The sequence below is a fragment of the Sorex araneus genome, chromosome 3 (assembly GCF_027595985.1).
Source record: "Sorex araneus isolate mSorAra2 chromosome 3, mSorAra2.pri, whole genome shotgun sequence".
Taxonomy (NCBI): domain Eukaryota; kingdom Metazoa; phylum Chordata; class Mammalia; order Eulipotyphla; family Soricidae; genus Sorex; species Sorex araneus.
In genome coordinates this window covers 169,483,478-169,500,407 of record NC_073304.1, presented here as the reverse complement: position 1 = coordinate 169,500,407, position 16,930 = coordinate 169,483,478, and the positions used below count along the sequence as shown (strand labels likewise).

Below are 16,930 nucleotides of genomic sequence, written 5' to 3'. Positions count from 1 at the left end.
GGATCCCCTGGCCGCGGCAGCCCCAGCCCAAGCACAAGCTCCCAGAATGCTGGGCCCCCACTAAGGCTGTGTCAGAGGCTCCGGTCAGCCAGCCACGGCCAGCAGCCCAGGCTGCTCCCTTCGAGGCTCTGCCCGTGCGGTTTGTATCAATACACCTGCAGGCAGGAGCTGTCCAAAACAAAACGCAACCGTCAGGAGCTAGAAATATGGTGCATTGGAGTCAGGGTCCTGGAGATCGTTCAAGGACTGGAGCGTGGGGCCGGGGTGATAGCACAGAGCACAGGGCGCTTCTCTTGCACGCCGCCAACCCAGGTTTGATCCCTGACACCCCATCTGGTCCTTGAGCCCCGCCGGGAGTAATCCCTGAGCACTTCAGGGTGTGGCCGCAGAACGAAAAGCAAAAGGGCTGGAGCACGGGCTTTGCATGCTGCAGTGTTGCGGGGAATTACCTGGCCACCAGGTGTGTCCCCCATTACCAAGAGGGAGATGGAGAGGGCGCGTGATGAGAGAAGGTCTGGGTCTCTGCGCTGGGCCTCCTTCTCCTCCTCCTCCAAGCCTGGGTGGGGAGAGCAGCGTTTCCCCCGGAAGGAACCCCTGGCCCAGGTGCCTTCCCCAGCTCCTCCTCACCTCCTCTGGCTTCCTTGCTTGTTCTGGGGTTATTTCATCAAGGAGGAGGGCCTTTAACCCTCCTAAGGCAGCCCTGCTCAGGCTGTTCCTGGCACGCCGGCAGCTGGCAGGGACTGTCCCTCTGGCTGGGGCACGGTGGCCCTGCACCGTTGAGTAAGAGCAGACCCCTCAGCCCCTCGCAAACAGGCTGGTGGGCCGGCAGCTAGCCAGAGAAGGGGAGGATCCTGGTTTGGACAAATGGGGTGAGCAGTTCCGCCCCACTCTGGTGTAAGCCCCAGCACGCACCTGTCTCCCGGAGCAGCCTCCCGGGTGGACCGATGCACCATTAACCCACTCGGTGCCAGGAAAGGGCAGGAGGTGAGAACCGGGAGGCAGTGGAGGCCATCCTTTGACCCTCCACGTGGTATTTGCTCAGGACGAGCGCTGCCAGAGGCACGGGCCCCGGGGTATAAAGCAGAAAGTCAGTCTCTGTGCCCAGAACAGAGCAGGTGAGCAGCTGGGCATGTGCGGGTGGCACCAGGCCATAGATCGCGGGGAGGGAGTGGTGAGGATTACAGGGGTGGGTGGGTGGGAATGGGACCCCATGACAGACTCTGGGACCACCTGAGCCATCCCTGGGGAGACCTCAGTTTTTCCAGCCATGAAATGGGGGTGGGATGGAGTGGGAAAAGAAGTGCTTGAGGGAAGAGGGGGCAGAGGGGGCCTAGAGCACTGCTTCTGGGGCCCCGAGGGGCCAAGTCACACTCCACGCGACATGATGGAGGCGGAAAGGGAGCCCCACCCCCGACTGAGGGTCCCAGCTCAGCCCCCTGATCCAGGCCCCGTGGCTTCCACCCTCTAACCAGCCTCCCTTCGCCTCCTTAGGAGTCGTCATGGCGGATGTGGCAGCCGCTCTGACCTGTGCGCTGGCCCTCCTCACAGGTGGGTCCCCACCTGCCACACATGCGGTAGTGTCCTTGGGGGGCTGTGCACTCTGCGTGCGTGAGAGCGAGCACCCGTGTGAGCTTGTATGTACCTGTGTGTGTATGTATGTTTGCATGTGCAAGTATGTATGTGTATATATATATATGCAGTCACGCATGCACATGCATGTGTGCATCTGTGTATGTGCCTGAGCTCGCGTGTACCCAGCCCCTCATCGTTTCATCCCTGTCCACAGTGTTTTCAGCTGCCCAGGCACGAAAAGGGTTCTGGGACTACTTCAGCCAGAGCAGTGGGGACAAAGGCACAGTGGAGCTGACTCAGCAGCAGAAGCTGGCCCAGGAGTCCCTGTGAGTGGCCAGGGCTAACCGTGTGGGTGGAGGGAGGGCACGGCCGGACCCCAGGATGCTGCCCTGCCTCTCACTTCTCCCTCCTCTGCTTCTCACTGCCCCCAAACCCTAGCCCTGGTGGTCCTGGGCTCCCCCGAACCCTCTACCTGGACCCCGGATATGTCTCAGCAGTGAAGACTATGTTGCATGCCCAGGACTTGAGTTCTAGTCCCAGCACTACATAAATAAATTTACAACATCTACAACAAAAAGACCTCTTGGAACCAGAGAGATAGAACAGGGGTGAAGGCGTTTGCCTTGCACGCCCAGACCCCAGTTTAATCCCCAGCCCCGCACGTGGACCCCCCCACCCAAGCACCACCAGGGCTCACACCTGAACACAGAGCCAGAAATAGCCCCTGAGCACCCATGGGTGTGACCCCAACACCCCTGCCCGCCCCCCAAGTCCTTCATCCCTAGTAGCACTGACCACCACCTCTCTATAGCCACTTGCTGCCCACTGAGACTCGGGACTTAGGACCCCCCCTGCCTCCAGGTTGAAAGGGACCACCTGGGGGTGAGGGGCATTGGAGCAAGTGTGCCTGCCTGCGGGAAGGCGAGAGCCCTGCTCTGGAGCCACCGTCTTCCATGGTTTCCACAGAGGACCAGGGTCACTATTTGGGGTGGTGGCAGGAGGAAGATGGGGGGCTTTGCAGTCTGACCGCTGGGACCTTCCTCCTCTCTCCCCCAGCAACCTGAAGGACAGCCTGGAGCAAGACCTCAACACTGTGGACACGTTGCTGGAAAAGTTGGGTCCTCTGGGTGGGCAGGGCAGGGAGTCTCCGGGGCTCCCCCACGACCCGGTGGCCGTCAGGCAGCAGCTGCAGGAGGAGCTGGAGGAGGTGAGGACGCGCCTGGAGCCCTACATGGCCGAGGCGCACGAGCGCGTGGGCTGGCACCTGGAGGGCCTGCGGCGGCAGCTGCTGCCTTACACCGTGGAGCTGATGGAGCAGGTGGCCCTGCGCGTCCAGGAGCTGCAGGAGCAGCTGCGCCTGCTGGGAGCCGACGCCCAGGCCCGGCTGTGGGAGCTGCCCGGCCGCGTGGTGCAGCACACGAGCCGCGTGCAGGAGCTCGTGCACCCCTACGCCGAGCGCCTGGTGAGCGGCATCGGGCGCCACGTGCAGGAGCTGCAGCGCAGCGTGGCCCCGCACGCCGCCCACGCCAGCCCCGCACGCCTCGGCCGCTGCGTGCAGGCGCTGTCCCGCAAGCTCACGCGCGAGGCCCAGGCGCTGCACGCGCGCATCCGGCACAACCTGGAGCAGCTGCGCCACGAGCTGGGCGCCTTCGCCCGCGCCGACGCCGGCCGCGACCCGCAGGAGCTGTCTGCCGAGGTGGGCCGGCAGCTGCAGGCCTTCCGCCACGACACCTTCCTGCAGATCGCCGCCTTCACCCGCGCCCTGGACCAGGAGACCGCGCAGGTGCAGCAGCAGCTGGCGCCGCCCCCGCCGGGCCACCGGGCCTTCGTCCCCGACTTCCCCGCCGGGGACAGCGACGAGGCACGGAGAGAGCTGCAGGCGCGTCTGGATGACCTGTGGGAGGACATCAGCTACGGCCTGGAGGACCGGCTCCACCCACCGGGGCAGCCCTGAGGGGTCCCTAGCCCAGGCTCACTTCCCAGCTCCTTGGGTGGGGTCTGTGTGTGTGTGTGGGTGGGTGGGTGGGTGGAGGGTGGCACCCAGGACCTGGGCCCCTAGCTCAGCCCTTGATGGTGGCTCGCTGGGCAGAGGGTGAAGGGGCCCTGCGCAGCAGAGAGAGGCCACCGCAGGGGCTGTTGTCCCGGGCAGCGCCAGCCTCCTGCCCCTGCCCACATCCAGACGCAATACACGCCGCAGGCCTCTGCAAACCTCCTGGGCTCATTTGGGACCGCTCAGGAGGAGCCCCGCCCCGCCTCTGGGGCGCTGTGGGGTGGCGGGAATGAGAGGGAGACAAGCACCCTCCTTGGGAGTCCTGTATGTACCTGCCCCGTTGCCATGGTGCCGTAACAGGGCCTCTGCATGGCATGAGGCTGGCAGCCCAGTCTCTTGTGGCCACCTGGTGGCGGCTGCAAGCAGTCAGCTGACCCTCCAAGACAGCTCTGGTCTCCCCAGCTCTGCCTGGCTGGAGGAGTAAGAGGGAGAAAGAAGGAAAATACTACCAGGAAAGCATGTGATGTGATGTGATGTGATGTGTGTCTGTGTCTCTCCTTGCTGGCTCTGAGGCCAGTGGGTACCTAATGCTGGGGATTGTGCAGTGAGAATCTCCCTGGCTGGAACTGCCAGCTCTAGACTGAGGGCGCTTCCTGTGTGCCCTTGGGGGACCCTGCTGTGTCTCCCCAGCTCTCTCCTCCTACCTGGGGAGGGAGGAGGAAGCTAGACTTGGAAGCAGAGGAAATAGATGCTTACAATGACACTTCCTTGCCTCGTGTGACTCTCATTTGGACCCTATCGTGAAAGCAGGGACATCCCTGCAGTCCCCCAGAGGGCTCTGTTCCACTGGGGCCCTCAACTGCTTTTCCCCCAGCTCCAGTCCAGGCGGTCAGAGGGCCCTGACTCTGGCTGGGCTCTGTGTTAAGGGACAGTCCTCTTTCTCCCTTGGACATGGGGCAGACAGACCTTTCTCTGCAGTCACGCTGGGCACTGGTCTGCTCTGGGCAGACCAGTGGGTGAAGGGGCCCTCCAGAGCTAGTGAGGGCTGTCCCCAGGGAGAGTGAGGGCTGCCCCCAGGGTGCTGTACTCCTTTCTGGGTGACCTGAGTCCATTGTTCCCGCTGCTTCACACACTGGACAGCCTCTTTTTTATGACTGATCCTCTTTTTTGTTTTGTTTTGTTTTTTGGCCACACCTGGTGGTGTTCAGGGTTTACTCTTGGCTCTGCACTCAGGGATCAACCCTGGGGGTGTTCAGGGGACTGTATAGTATTCCAGGGATCAAACCCAGATTGGGTGGGTGCAAGGCAAGTACTATTGGTCTGGCTCCTCCACTTTTTAAAAAAAATATATATATATATGTATTTTTTAGTTTTGCATCACAAAAGCTATTGCTGGGTCTGGGCTCAGGGTGACCCCTTGGGGGACCATATATTGTGTTGGGGATTGGACTGGGATTTGGTGCATGCAAGGCAAAGCACCCTACCTCTTATACTCTCTCTTCAGACCCCTTGTCTTCTTGAGGTTTCCAATGTGGGGGGGGGGGTTGAGGGAGGGCCACGCCTGGTGTTTGAACATAGATCTGCCACCCACAAAGCATGTACTCCAGCCCATTGATCTCTCTCTAAACCAAGATTCCCAGAGTCTTAATCTCCCAACCACGGGATATGCATTTACTGTCGGCACCTTCATTCCTCCTAGATGTTCTCTGAACTCCGACATTGGAGTGACGTATAGGGAGTGTGTGTGTATGTGTTGGGGGGTGGGAGGGAGGGAGGGAAGGAAAAGGAAAATACACCTCATTCATTTAGATATGTCCTATCCTGGCACAGCCCCTGCCTGCTCTCCCTGCAAGTGGCCACAGGTGGATCTGGAGTCCTGTCCACAGGCTGGCCCCCTCCCCTGACGCCCTGAAGTTTACAACAGGATTGGGAGGGCCGTGCTCAGAGAAGAGAGATGCTGCAAAAGAAAATCCACCCAGCCCCCCAAGAGGTGTTTTTGTTGGGACTGGGAAGAGTGAGTCAGTCGAGGCTAAATAGGGAAGGGATGGGGGAGGAGGAAGAGAAAATTTAAAAATGAGGCTGGAACTCGGGCTGATGTTTATGAGGATAAGCAGAGAATGAGGACTGACTGGAAGGAGGGGCTGAGAGAGGGGCATCTGGAGGGGATAGCAGAGCAGGCCCTGGGGCGGGCTGAAACAAAGTCCCACTCAAAGCGCCCCTGGCCTGGGCTGAGACGCTGGGCACAGGCTCTTGCAGACCTTACCCTGGACCAGGGGTTGGAACTCTGCGTCAAAGCGGAGCGAAAGCTGCCGGGGGTCCCAAAGAGACGTCCTGGCGGAAGTGACGTCAGAACTGAGGTGGCCGCAAAGCCTGGTAAAGGGAGCAACTGACCACGGAATGCAGAGGCTGGCACCTAAGCCGGGCTCAGCCGGCGCACGAACCCCGCCCGCCCCGCGCGGGCAGCCGCTTTGTGAGGGGGCGTGGTCGGCAGCTGGCGGAAGTGACGCAAGGGGCGTGATCAACCAGGGACCGGAAGTCGGAAGTCGGGGCCGGCGCTGCGCGTGGCTGCCATGGCGGCCGGGGAAGCAGCGGCGTCGGGGCTCCCGGGGGTCGTCGCCGCCCCCTCGCCCGCCGGGGCCCCGGCGCCCCACGCGAAGAGCCTGTTCCAGCCGATCAGCGCCGAGGATGAGGAGCAGCAGCCCACCGAGATCGAGTCGCTGTGCATGAACTGCTACCGCAATGTGAGCCGGGGGCGCGTGGGGAGACCCCGGGGCTGAGCAGCGCTGGGAGTGGGACCCTCACTGTCCCCCGCCGCTCGCCCAGGGCACGACGCGTCTCCTGCTCACCAAAGTGCCGTTCTTCCGAGAGATCATCGTCAGCTCCTTTTCCTGCGAGCACTGTGGCTGGAGCAACACGGAGATCCAGTCGGCGGGCAGGATCCAGGACCAGGGCGTGTGCTACACGCTGGCCGTCAGGAGCCGGGAGGTGAGGCGCCCCCTGACAGGTGTCCAGGCTCGCTGGAGAAAGCCGGGGCACTGGAGTGCGCGCGCGGGCGCCGGCGGCTGGGGCCGGCTTGAAAACTCCCCTGTCCTGGGGCTGGAGCGATAGCACAGCGGGGAGGGCGTTTGCCTTGTACAGGGCTGACCCCGGTTCGAATCCCAGCATCCCATATAGTCCCCTGAGCACTGCCAGGGGTAATTCCTGAGTGCGTGAGCCAGGAGTAACCCCTGTGCATCGCCGGGTGTGACCCAAAAAGGAAAAAAGAAAATTCCTGTGTCCAAGTCTTGGTTCCCTCCTTTGTGAGATGGTGGGGGCAGGGGTCATCTGCTAAGCAGAGATAGGATGGGTGGGGAGGGTGGGGGGAAGCGCTTTGCAAATTGTGTCAGGGGGTACCCAATGAACCTAGATATTAAGGGGCTGGAGAGACGGGGTTGTTGGTAAGACGCTTGCCTTGCACGCATCTGACCCGGTTTGATCCTGGATCCCTTATGTGGTATCCAGCACCACCAGGACTGATCTGTGAGTGTAGAGCCAGGAGGAAGCCCACCCTCCTGAGAGTGACCCACATGTCAAAGGAAAGAAAGGACAAATACAAATGAAAAACGAATGCTGGCTCAGACCATCTCTCCTCATTGCAGGGGCAGAATGGTACTGGGCTGTTGGAGGTGGGAAGGGGAGGAAGAAACCGTGGGGCTGAAGTCTGACGGAGCGGGCCCGCCTGCAGACGGCCCCGCAGTCAGCCCCTCTGGGCTGAACGTTTCTCTCTGTGCCCAGGACATGAACAGAGAAGTAGTGAAGACAGATTCGGCCACCACGAGGATCCCCGAGCTGGATTTTGAAATTCCTGCCTTTAGCCAGAAGGGAGGTAGGACCTGGGTCATCAGGCTGTTGGGACGCTGACTTTCTGGCGGGATCTCTGGCGGCTTGTGTGTGGGTTTGGCCCTGTGATCATCATGCCCTTTATTGATGTCGCATGAGAGGGAAGCCTCTCGCAGACCCTCGGGAGTGCTGGACAGGCTCTGCGTCACTGTTATTAGAGGTGGGGAAAGCTGGCTCGGGGCCACCTCCTTGGCAGATGAGGACAGGAGGGTGCAGAGAGTTCATGTGAACTGCCCAGGCTCAGACAGGCCCTGGAGAGCAGCGTCCAGTCCTCCCTGACTTCTGTTTCTTCACCAGCGCTGACCACGGTGGAGGGATTGATCAGCCGCGCCATCTCTGGCCTGGAGCAGGACCAGCCGCTCCGGAGGGTGAGCTTGGGGTGTCTCGAGTGTCGCCGCCCAGAAAATAATGGCTTGCGGGGCGTGTCTGGTGAGAGGGTTTCAGCTTCCTGTTGTAGCCCAGCTATGTCTGCAGAGAACTCTGGGAAGGAAGGATATGGCTCGCGTTCTAGCCGGCACTCTCCGAAGGCCTCGTGGGCATCGTGGCATTGCTTCTGAATTCTGATTTTCCTTTCCACCTCTTCGGGGGGTGGATTGTGAGAGGGGCATCCGTGCTGCTGCTGGGGGCTCGTGCAGTGCTGGGAGGTGAACCCAGGACTCCTGTGTTCAGGGTTTGCTTTTCCAGTCCGCTGTGCTAGTTTCCCGGCTCTGCTGCATCTTCTGGCGAAGTCTTAGCCGCTGTTCTTACTGGTCAGAGAGGGAGGTAGTGTCTCAGGGGTGAGGCGCGCAAGCACCGAAGCCTTTTACCTTCTTCATGGCAGGCCAAGGAAGCGGCCGTGGCCAAAAGCATCGATGAGTTTATTGTCAAACTGAAAGAGCTCAAGCAGTTGGCCTCCCCTTTCACTCTGGTGAGAATCGCGGGGCCGTGGAGGGCCTAGGGAGAGGGGAGGCCATCCAGAACGGGGTCTTTGCATTGCTGCCGGTGAGGGATTGTGGAGGATTTCTTGTCCTAACACCTCCCCACCCCTTTTTAGGTCATCGATGATCCCTCGGGGAACAGCTTTGTGGAAAACCCACATGCTCCCCGCAAAGACGATGCCCTGGTGATCACACACTATAACCGGACCCCGCAGCAGGAGGAGATGCTCGGGCTCCAGGTACGTGGAACATTCTAGACTTGGCTTGCATCCAGATCGCGTGGGACTGCGTTTGGGGGTTGCCGCCTGGGTTCCTGGTCTCAGCCTACTCGTTCTCCAGCAGGCTTGCGTCGGGCGCTTTGGATATGCGTCGAATAAAAGGGTAGCGGTGGCTGTGGGGTTGTGTCCCGCTCTGCTCTGCCCTTGCCCGGGGCTGGCGTTCTGGCTCTCTTGTCCCCGATGGGCATGTGAGCCAGCCCGCAGGGCAGGCTGCTTGGGGCCTGGGGGGCGGGGGGCAGTTTACCACGATGTCGAGACCACTTTGTGATCTGCCTCTCTGTGACTTTAGGCAGATACGTCAGGAGGGAAGCCGGAAGAGGAAGACCTCCGAAATGAAGTGAGTGTTGCACCCGTCGCCGTGGGGCCAGCAGCAGGCCCTGGGGGCCGGGTCCCGTGTAGCTCCCTGTCTGTCTTCTCTCCACCCACCCGTATGACTGCCAGCCTGTCCACTGACGGCCTTTGTTTTTTAATTTAATTTTTAATTTATTTATTTTTGCTTGTTGGGTCACACCCAGTGATGCTCAGGGGTTACTCCTGCCTCTGCACTCAAGAATTATTCCTGGTGGGGCTTGGGGGACCATTATGGGATGCTGGGGATCGAACTCGGGTCAGCTGCGTGCAAGGCAAATGCCCTCCCCGCTGTCCTATCGCTCTGGCCCCACTGATAGTCTTTTGCCCGAGCACCCGCCCCGGTGGGCTCACCCTTGTCCGGGGTTCCGTTTCAGGTGCTGCAGTTCAACACAAACTGCCCAGAGTGCAACGCTTCGGCTCAGACCAACATGAAGCTAGTCCGTATCTTTTGTGGGGCCGTGAATGACTGTGTGCACAGCTGTACTCAGGCCGTGGGGGCAGCATCCTGGAGGAAGGCGCCCGGTCCTGGCCAGGGCAGAGACGGATGCCTGCCTCTGAGGAGACTGCCCTCAACTCTGGGCTCCAGAACAGAGTCCGGCTACGAGTCCAAGGCCACTTGAGCCATGAGTGTTTGTTTCCCCAGTGCTGCGCTCTCGCCCCCTCGGAGGACTGAATGACTGAGCTGCCTTTGTGCCTCAGTTGCCTGCAGCCCCGGTGCCTGGGGCTTACGGCTCTCTTCCCCAGAGGGTTATCTTGCTGCCCCGGAAGCAGATTTTCTTAACTGCGTCCAGAAATCCCACACTTTAAGGAGGTCATCATCATGGCTACCAACTGTGAGGTCTGCGGCCATCGCACCAACGAGGCAAGTGACGCTGCCCAGGGGGAGGGACGCTGGCTGACGCCTGCCCGCCCTGAGTGCCCGAGGCTGGGGTGGCAGCAAGCACCTGGCATCGGTTTTCCTTCCAGGCCTAGAGGGATGAGGAGCCCGGGAGGAAGGTGGGAGTCAGCCTCCTGGAGGAGTCTGACGCACCCGCTTGTTTCCCTCGCGTTCCAGGCTGATGGTGGGGAAGGCAGGGGAGATGCTATTATTGCCTTTCCCTTTGGGGCGGTGCTTGGCAGTGCTCATGCCTTCCTCTGGCTCTCCACTCAGGGGTCACTCCTGGCGAAGCCCAGGCGGAGCTCATCCCTCCCGGCAGGGCATCATTTGGGTGTCTGGGTTGGCCATTTGCTGAGCAAGCGCCCCTCCCTACTCTCTCTCCAACCCCAGGAGGGAAGAAAAATTGTTTATTTTTCTTGGTTTGGGGGCCACACCTGGTGGTGCTCAGTCGTTACTCCTGGTAACTACTTGAAGGGCCCTCTGGGATGGATCGAACCCAGGCTGGCTGTGTGCAAGGCAAAGGCCTTCCCTGCTGTACTCTTCTCCAGTCCTTTGACCTACCCTTCAGAGGGGTGGAAGTTGAAGGCATGTTTTGACTCAGACCTTCCCAGAGCTGTTTGAAAATGGAGCATGCTGCTTGGAGAATTATAGAATGCCATAGCCTGAGTGTTTTTAGCCAGGAGCTGGTAATATATATATATAGTTATACTATATATATATATACATATAGTATAGTGTGTATGTGTACACACACACACACACACACATATATATACATATATATATATATATACATATATATATATATATACAGAGAGAGAGAGAGAGACAGAGACCGAGAGAGACAGAGCGATAGGTTTTGAGCTACACTTGGCAGTGCTCAGGGCTTCTTTCTGGCTTTGCACTCAGGGATCATTCCTGGTGGGCTTGGGGGACCCTGTGGGATGCTGGAGATTGATCCCGGGCAATTCCTCAGCAGTGCTTGAGGTTACCCTTCCATAGTTCTGTGCTCAGGAGACATGTGGTGCGGGGCCTCCTGCAGGCAAAAGCCCTTTGAACAGACTCCTTGGTCCTGTGCTGCTTAATATCTATCTATCTATCTATCTATATATATATATATATATATCTTCGGGTCACATCCGACAATGTCCAGGGGGTTCTTCCTGTCTTCCTGGCTTTGTGCTCAGGAATCACTCGGGAACCATATGGGATGCCGAGGATTGAACCCAGATCGGCTACCTACAAGACACTGGACTGTCTCTGCCCCTGCTTAATCAGTTCTTAAGATAAATATTACAGAGGAGCCCATGGGACGAAAGGGCTGGGCTGAGTTCTCCAAAGTCCCTTTCAACCCCAGGAGTCGAGTTTTTTCAGCAGGTCGATTCCGAGCCTGTTGGCTGTGTGGACTGTGTTTTGGCAAACACACTGGCGTTGTTCCCTCTGCTGCTGCCCGCTCTTGGGGATTTGCGTTCGGGTCCCTGTGTTGCTGCTGCTTTAGAAGGCTCTGTCCTGGGAGGTGGCTGAACAGACGGAAGGTCTGCGTCCACCCTGGGCGTCTCTGCCTTGGACTGACCACGGTCACCTGTACAGGTGAAGTCGGGAGGCGCAGTGGAGCCCTTGGGCACAAAGATCACCCTGCACATCACAGACCCCTCGGATATGACCCGAGACCTCCTCAAGGTAACCTCCCGGAAGGTGGCTGACCGCTCATAAGAACAACCATTCTGGTACCCGGGGAGTGGGGAGGGCCCCCTCTTTCCTACCTAGGATGACCCCTAGTAGGCGGGGCAGAAGCGAAGACACCCTTAAACTCCATATTGTCTTTGTGGTAACCCCCCCTCACCCCCTAATCTTCAGAATAGGACAGCTCTTTGTGTTCCCGTGTCCAAAAGGGCACCCTCCCCCTCTGGGCTGCTGCTGACCGGGGCCCTGGCAGTCAGGACCCCTGACTGGGTGGGCCTGTGCCAGCTGGAGCCTCCCCTGGTCCCCGTGGGGAGGAGTTCTGGCGGAGGGAACACGATGGGACCTGGACTCAGCTGGCCTGGCCCTCTCACCTCGCAGTCTGAGACGTGTAGTGTGGAGATCCCAGAGCTGGAGTTTGAGCTGGGCATGGCCGTCCTGGGGGGCAAGTTCACCACCCTGGAGGGGCTGCTGAAGGACATCCGGGAGCTGGTGAGACTCTGAGGGCAGGGACGGGACTGGGACTGACTCGCTGCCTGGGGTGGGGGTGGGGGTGGAGTGGGGGGTGTCTTTGCCTTAAAGCTGAGACTTAAGAGTGTTTTGGTCCGGGATGGTAAGTTTATGGGCTCATGGGAGTGAAAATTCCCAGCCCCAACTCGGATGAGCATTGTGGCAGTGGTGGGGGGGCGGGGAGGGGGGTGTATTTATTTGTTTCACTGTGAAATTGGCAGGTGGGGTCCCTTCCAGGCTCTCAAGCTCCCCACCTTACATGCGTGTCTCCTCTCGGTGAATCTTTTCTCTGAATTGATTCTCGGTTGATTGGTGTTTGGTTCTTGTTAGTTGGACCTAACTTGGTATTTCTTCATATGGGCTTCAAGCTAGAGCTCACTGGGCCCCAGGTGATTGGGTAGCGTGTACACACACACACACACACACACACACACACACACACACACACACACACACACACACACACACACACACACACACACACACACACACACACACAGAGTTATGATCAGGCTTGACTAAAGTGGAGAAGGTCCTAACCATTTGGACACCATTTATTACAGGTGACCAAGAATCACACACACACACACACACACACACACACACACACACACACACACACACACACACACACAGAGTTATGGTCAGGCTTGACTAAAGTGGAGAAGGTCCTAGTCATTTGGACACAATTTATTATAGGTGACCAAGAATCACACACACACACACACACACACACACACAGTTATGGTCAGGCTTGACTAAAGTGGAGAAGGGGGGCTGGAGAGATAGCACAGCGGGTAGGGCGTTTGCCTTGTACGCGCCCAACCCGGGTTCAAATCCCAGCATCCCATATGGTCCCCTGAGCACGGCCAGGGGTAATTCCTGAGTGCAGAGCCAGGAGTAACCCCTGTGCATCGCCGGGTGTGACCCAAAAAAGCAAAAAAAATAAATAAATAAAGTGGAGAAGGTCCTAACCATTTGGACACCATTTATCACAGGTGACCAAGAATCACACACACACACACACACACACACAGAGTTATGGTCAGGCTTGACTAAAGTGGAGAAGATCCAAACCATTTGGACATCATTTATTACAGGTGATCAAGAATCACACACTCACACACACACACACACACACACACTCACACACACACACACACACACAGAGTTATGGTCAGGCTTGACTAAAGTGGAGAAGGTCCAAACCATTTGGACATCATTTATTGCAGGTGACCAAGAATCCTTTCACGCTGGGTGACAGTTCCAATCCAGACCGGGCGGAGAAACTGCAGGAATTTAGTCAGAAATTGGACCAGGTGAGCGGATTGGCTTGTCAGAGTGTGCTGTCTGGGGCTCCCTGGGTATGGGGCAGCAGCCCCCGTTCTTAGCACCTTTGGAGTTTTGGTGTTTTTTTTTTTCTTTTCTTTTTTTTTTTTTTGCTTTTTGGGTCACACCCGGCCATGCACAGGGGTTACTCCTGGCTCTGCACTCAGGAATTACTCCTGGCAGTGCTCGGGAGACCATATGGGATGTTGGGGATTGAATCCGGATTGGCTGCGTGCAAGGCAAATGCCCTACCCACTGTGCTGTCGCTCCAGCCCCCCTAGCACCTTTGAGATACCTGACCATCGGTGTGGGGAATTTATGCTCAGATCCATGTCATCCTTCTTTCTTTTTTATTGTTTTTCTGGACACCCCGGACAATGCTCACGGGTTACTCCCAGCTCTGCACTCAGGAATTACTCCTGGCCCGCTCAGGGGACCCAATGGGATGCCGGGGACTGAACCCGGGTTGGGAGTGAGCGGGGAGATGGTGTGGAGTGGGTGGATGTCTGTGCATTTGACTCTCTCCTGACTCCCGTTCCCTCCAGCCCCCTGGCCACAGTGTGCTGTGGTGGCTCCCGAGAAACCCCCTGTTCGAAGGGCAGTTGTTAACTTCAGATGGGAGTGGAAGTTGAGATCTGAATCTCAGGCCGCTTTCTGAAGGTCTTGGCTGGGGATGCTCTCCACTTTGTGTGGCCCCTCTTCTCACCCTTCTTAAACTCTGGGGGGATCCTGTATTGTATCTTGAGCGGGTTGAACTCTGTGGCCACCGGCCCTTCTCTGGCGCCGGTCCAGTTGACCTGATGTGTTCTGCCCCCTTTAGATCCTGGAGGGGAGCATGAAGGCTCACTTGATCATGAACGACCCAGCAGGAAACAGCTACCTGCAGGTGAGGAAACCTTCCGTGATCTTTCAGGCTGGAGATAAACTTGCAGCCCGCCTCAAATGTGTATCGTTTCCCCAGGAACGGATAGATCGAGGCTCTTGGCCGGCAAGCCTCTTAGTAGAATTGGTACACGAGGGAAGAGTAGGGAAGCCAGGAGGAATTGTAAGCGTGTTGTCAGGAAAAAAGAACACCCCCTCAGCGCTTTCTTCCAGGTCAGCCCCTCAGCACTTTCTTCCTGTGGCCTCGGTCTTCCAAGTTCTAGCAGTGGCTTCTTCTGCAGGGGTTGAGGGGTTCAGTGGTGCTGCTGATGGTGACCCCACTGTCGCTGCTTGGAACAGACTTCCTAGTCTGCAAACATGGCCACGCAATGAGAAATTGTGTTTGTTCAGGGCGCAGATGGGAGAGGCGAGAGGCTTTAAGCACGTAAGGGAAGGGAACTACTCTTGTGTTTGACCATAGCTTTCCTGTTTATGGAGCCATTGTAAGGGCCACGCAAAACTGTTGGAGGCTTCCCGCCACTGGTCCCATCACTGTGTTCTTCATAAGAAGACGCAGATAGAAAAAAAAAAAAAAGAAGAAGACGCAGATAGAAACTTGGCTGACTCTGGGGCTGGAGCGATAGCACAGCCAGTAGGGCGTTTGCCTTGCACATGGCTGACCCGGGTTCGATTCCCAGCATCCCATATGGTCCCCCAAGCACCACCAAAAGTAATTTCTGAGTTCAGAGCCAGGAGTAGCACCTGTGCATCTCACCGGGTGTGACCCAAAAAGCCAAAAGAGAGAGAGAGAGAGAAATTAGGTTGACTCTTTCCCTATCCTGCCTGATGCCGCACTGGCCCACTTCTGCCCCTGGGACCCCCTGACTACCCATAAGTTGAGCGCCGCCCCCCCCCACACACCACTCCCCTCCCCTCCCCCACCCCCACCCCCCAGACACATCACTAAGACCGTGGGGATGCGGAGGTGTGGGGAAAGCAGGGTGAATCGGGCACTGACCCTCTGCTCTTGGCTGGCAGAACGTGTACGCCCCCGAAGCAGATCCCGAGATGAAGGTGGAGCGCTACCAACGTACATTCGACCAGAACGAGGAGCTGGGTCTGAACGACATGAAGACGGAGGGCTACGAGGCGGACCAGGCCGCGCAGCGGTAGCGGCACCCGAACTGGGCCAGCATCCAGGGCTCAGAGGACAGGGAGACCAGCAGGGGTCAGAGAGACAGGCCACGCCCCCTCCACCAGGCCTTGTCCATAGTGGAACATTCCGGTCTGAGTCTAGTCCTCAGGTGTCTTGGAACTTTCCTTGGAGGTTTTACATCGATTGGCCTGGGAAGAAACAGGAAGTGAACCACGGGGCATGTCATCCTCGCTCCATCCCTGCCCAGTCCCTCCTTTCCCCTCCCACCACACGCTGTCCTCTGGGTAACCACGCTGAAGTTGGAACGGAGCAGCGCCGATTCCCTTTGGAATTTGGGAGCTGGTTGGGGGTGTGTTAAACCCCAACCGTCCACACCACCGGACTCCAGAACTGAGGGTGGCCGGGATCTCATTAAAGTGACAGCAGCAGCACGCACCTGTGAATCCCGTGTGCTTGTTCCACATTTGGTCCCTGGACGAAATTCAGCCTGGAGGAAATTCTTCTCAAGGCTACCGGAAGTCGGAGGTTGGAGTTGACCTTCCTCCCTCCGGTAGATGTCTGAGTGCTGACCTTGTGCCAGGCACGCCCCGGAACAGTGAGCAGGATGAAACTGCATGTGAAGAGTCTCATGTATAACTGGAAAGGGGCTAGTCCTGTGTCACCTCGAGGAGGTGACAGCCGTGACAGTTGAAAGGGTGTGGCTGATGGTGGCCGGGGCAGTGTAGGATAAAGCAGGGCTACTCAGGGCTTGAACCCAGGTCAGTCGTGTGCCAGCTCCAGGCAAAGTCTTGTGCAGAGATCACAGGACATGCAGGCAAAGCAGGGAGTAAACAGCGGGAACAGCTGGCGAGTGTGTGTTCCGAGCAGAGGGTCAGCAGACACTCAGTTCTGAGATTAGAGGGGTCTTGGAGATTTGCTGCCCCTCTGTCCATTGTGCCTGGGGGGAGCAGGCTTGCCCAGAGAGGGAGAGGCCACAGGGAGAAGGGGGGCGGGGGTGTGAAGATGGCACAGCAGGGAGGGCACTTGCCTTGCCTCTGCCAGACTGGCTTCGATCCCCAGCATCCCATATGGTCCCCCAAGCACTGCCAGGAATGTAATTCCTGAGTGCAGAGGCAAGAGTGACCTGCGCATTGCCTAGTGTGACTCAAAAACTTTGAAAGAAAAAGAGGGAGAGGCTTGCGGGTGCACCTAGAGCCCAGGCCCCGGACTCCCTCGTTGGTGCTCTGGGTAGCACCAAAGCCCGTGAGGACTCCCCTGGTCCTGGCCGCAGGGTATTCAGTGAAGCCCTCCTGGCAGTTGAGGCTCAATGACAGCCCTTTCATCCTCATTTCAGATAATTTAGTGGCCCCTGCTTTTCACCCTGCTGCTGTGTTAAACTCTTCTCCCGGGTCACCATGCTCAGTGTCCTTGTTCTCTGTCACTTTGAGCAACGGATTGGCCCTTCTGAGACTCCAGTGATACTATACCGCTGCCTTTCTCTGTTCAATCTGCAGCCTCCAACTCCCTTAATTTGTTCCCAAAGCTTCTCTC

At 58.0% G+C, this 16,930-nt stretch overlaps 2 protein-coding genes across 2 annotated transcripts; both read left to right on the top strand.

Annotated features, from left to right (window-relative positions):
* The first annotated feature begins 1,123 nt into the window (after nucleotides 1-1,123).
* Nucleotides 1,124-4,099, top strand: APOA5 (apolipoprotein A5). The gene is made up of 4 exons (XM_004605059.2): nucleotides 1,124-1,171; nucleotides 1,492-1,548; nucleotides 1,787-1,898; nucleotides 2,629-4,099. Exons 2-4 carry the CDS (start codon nucleotides 1,500-1,502, stop codon nucleotides 3,524-3,526), a joined length of 1,059 nt encoding a protein of 352 aa, XP_004605116.2. The 5' UTR covers nucleotides 1,124-1,171; nucleotides 1,492-1,499; the 3' UTR covers nucleotides 3,527-4,099.
* A 1,994-nt stretch (nucleotides 4,100-6,093) lies between these two features.
* Nucleotides 6,094-15,835, top strand: ZPR1 (ZPR1 zinc finger). The gene is made up of 14 exons (XM_004604710.2): nucleotides 6,094-6,303; nucleotides 6,386-6,547; nucleotides 7,337-7,427; nucleotides 7,739-7,809; nucleotides 8,262-8,348; nucleotides 8,475-8,597; nucleotides 8,926-8,973; nucleotides 9,362-9,428; nucleotides 9,779-9,849; nucleotides 11,455-11,544; nucleotides 11,926-12,036; nucleotides 13,287-13,373; nucleotides 14,204-14,269; nucleotides 15,283-15,835. Exons 1-14 carry the CDS (start codon nucleotides 6,133-6,135, stop codon nucleotides 15,415-15,417), a joined length of 1,380 nt encoding a protein of 459 aa, XP_004604767.2. The 5' UTR covers nucleotides 6,094-6,132; the 3' UTR covers nucleotides 15,418-15,835.
* Nucleotides 15,836-16,930: the final 1,095 nt, after the last annotated feature.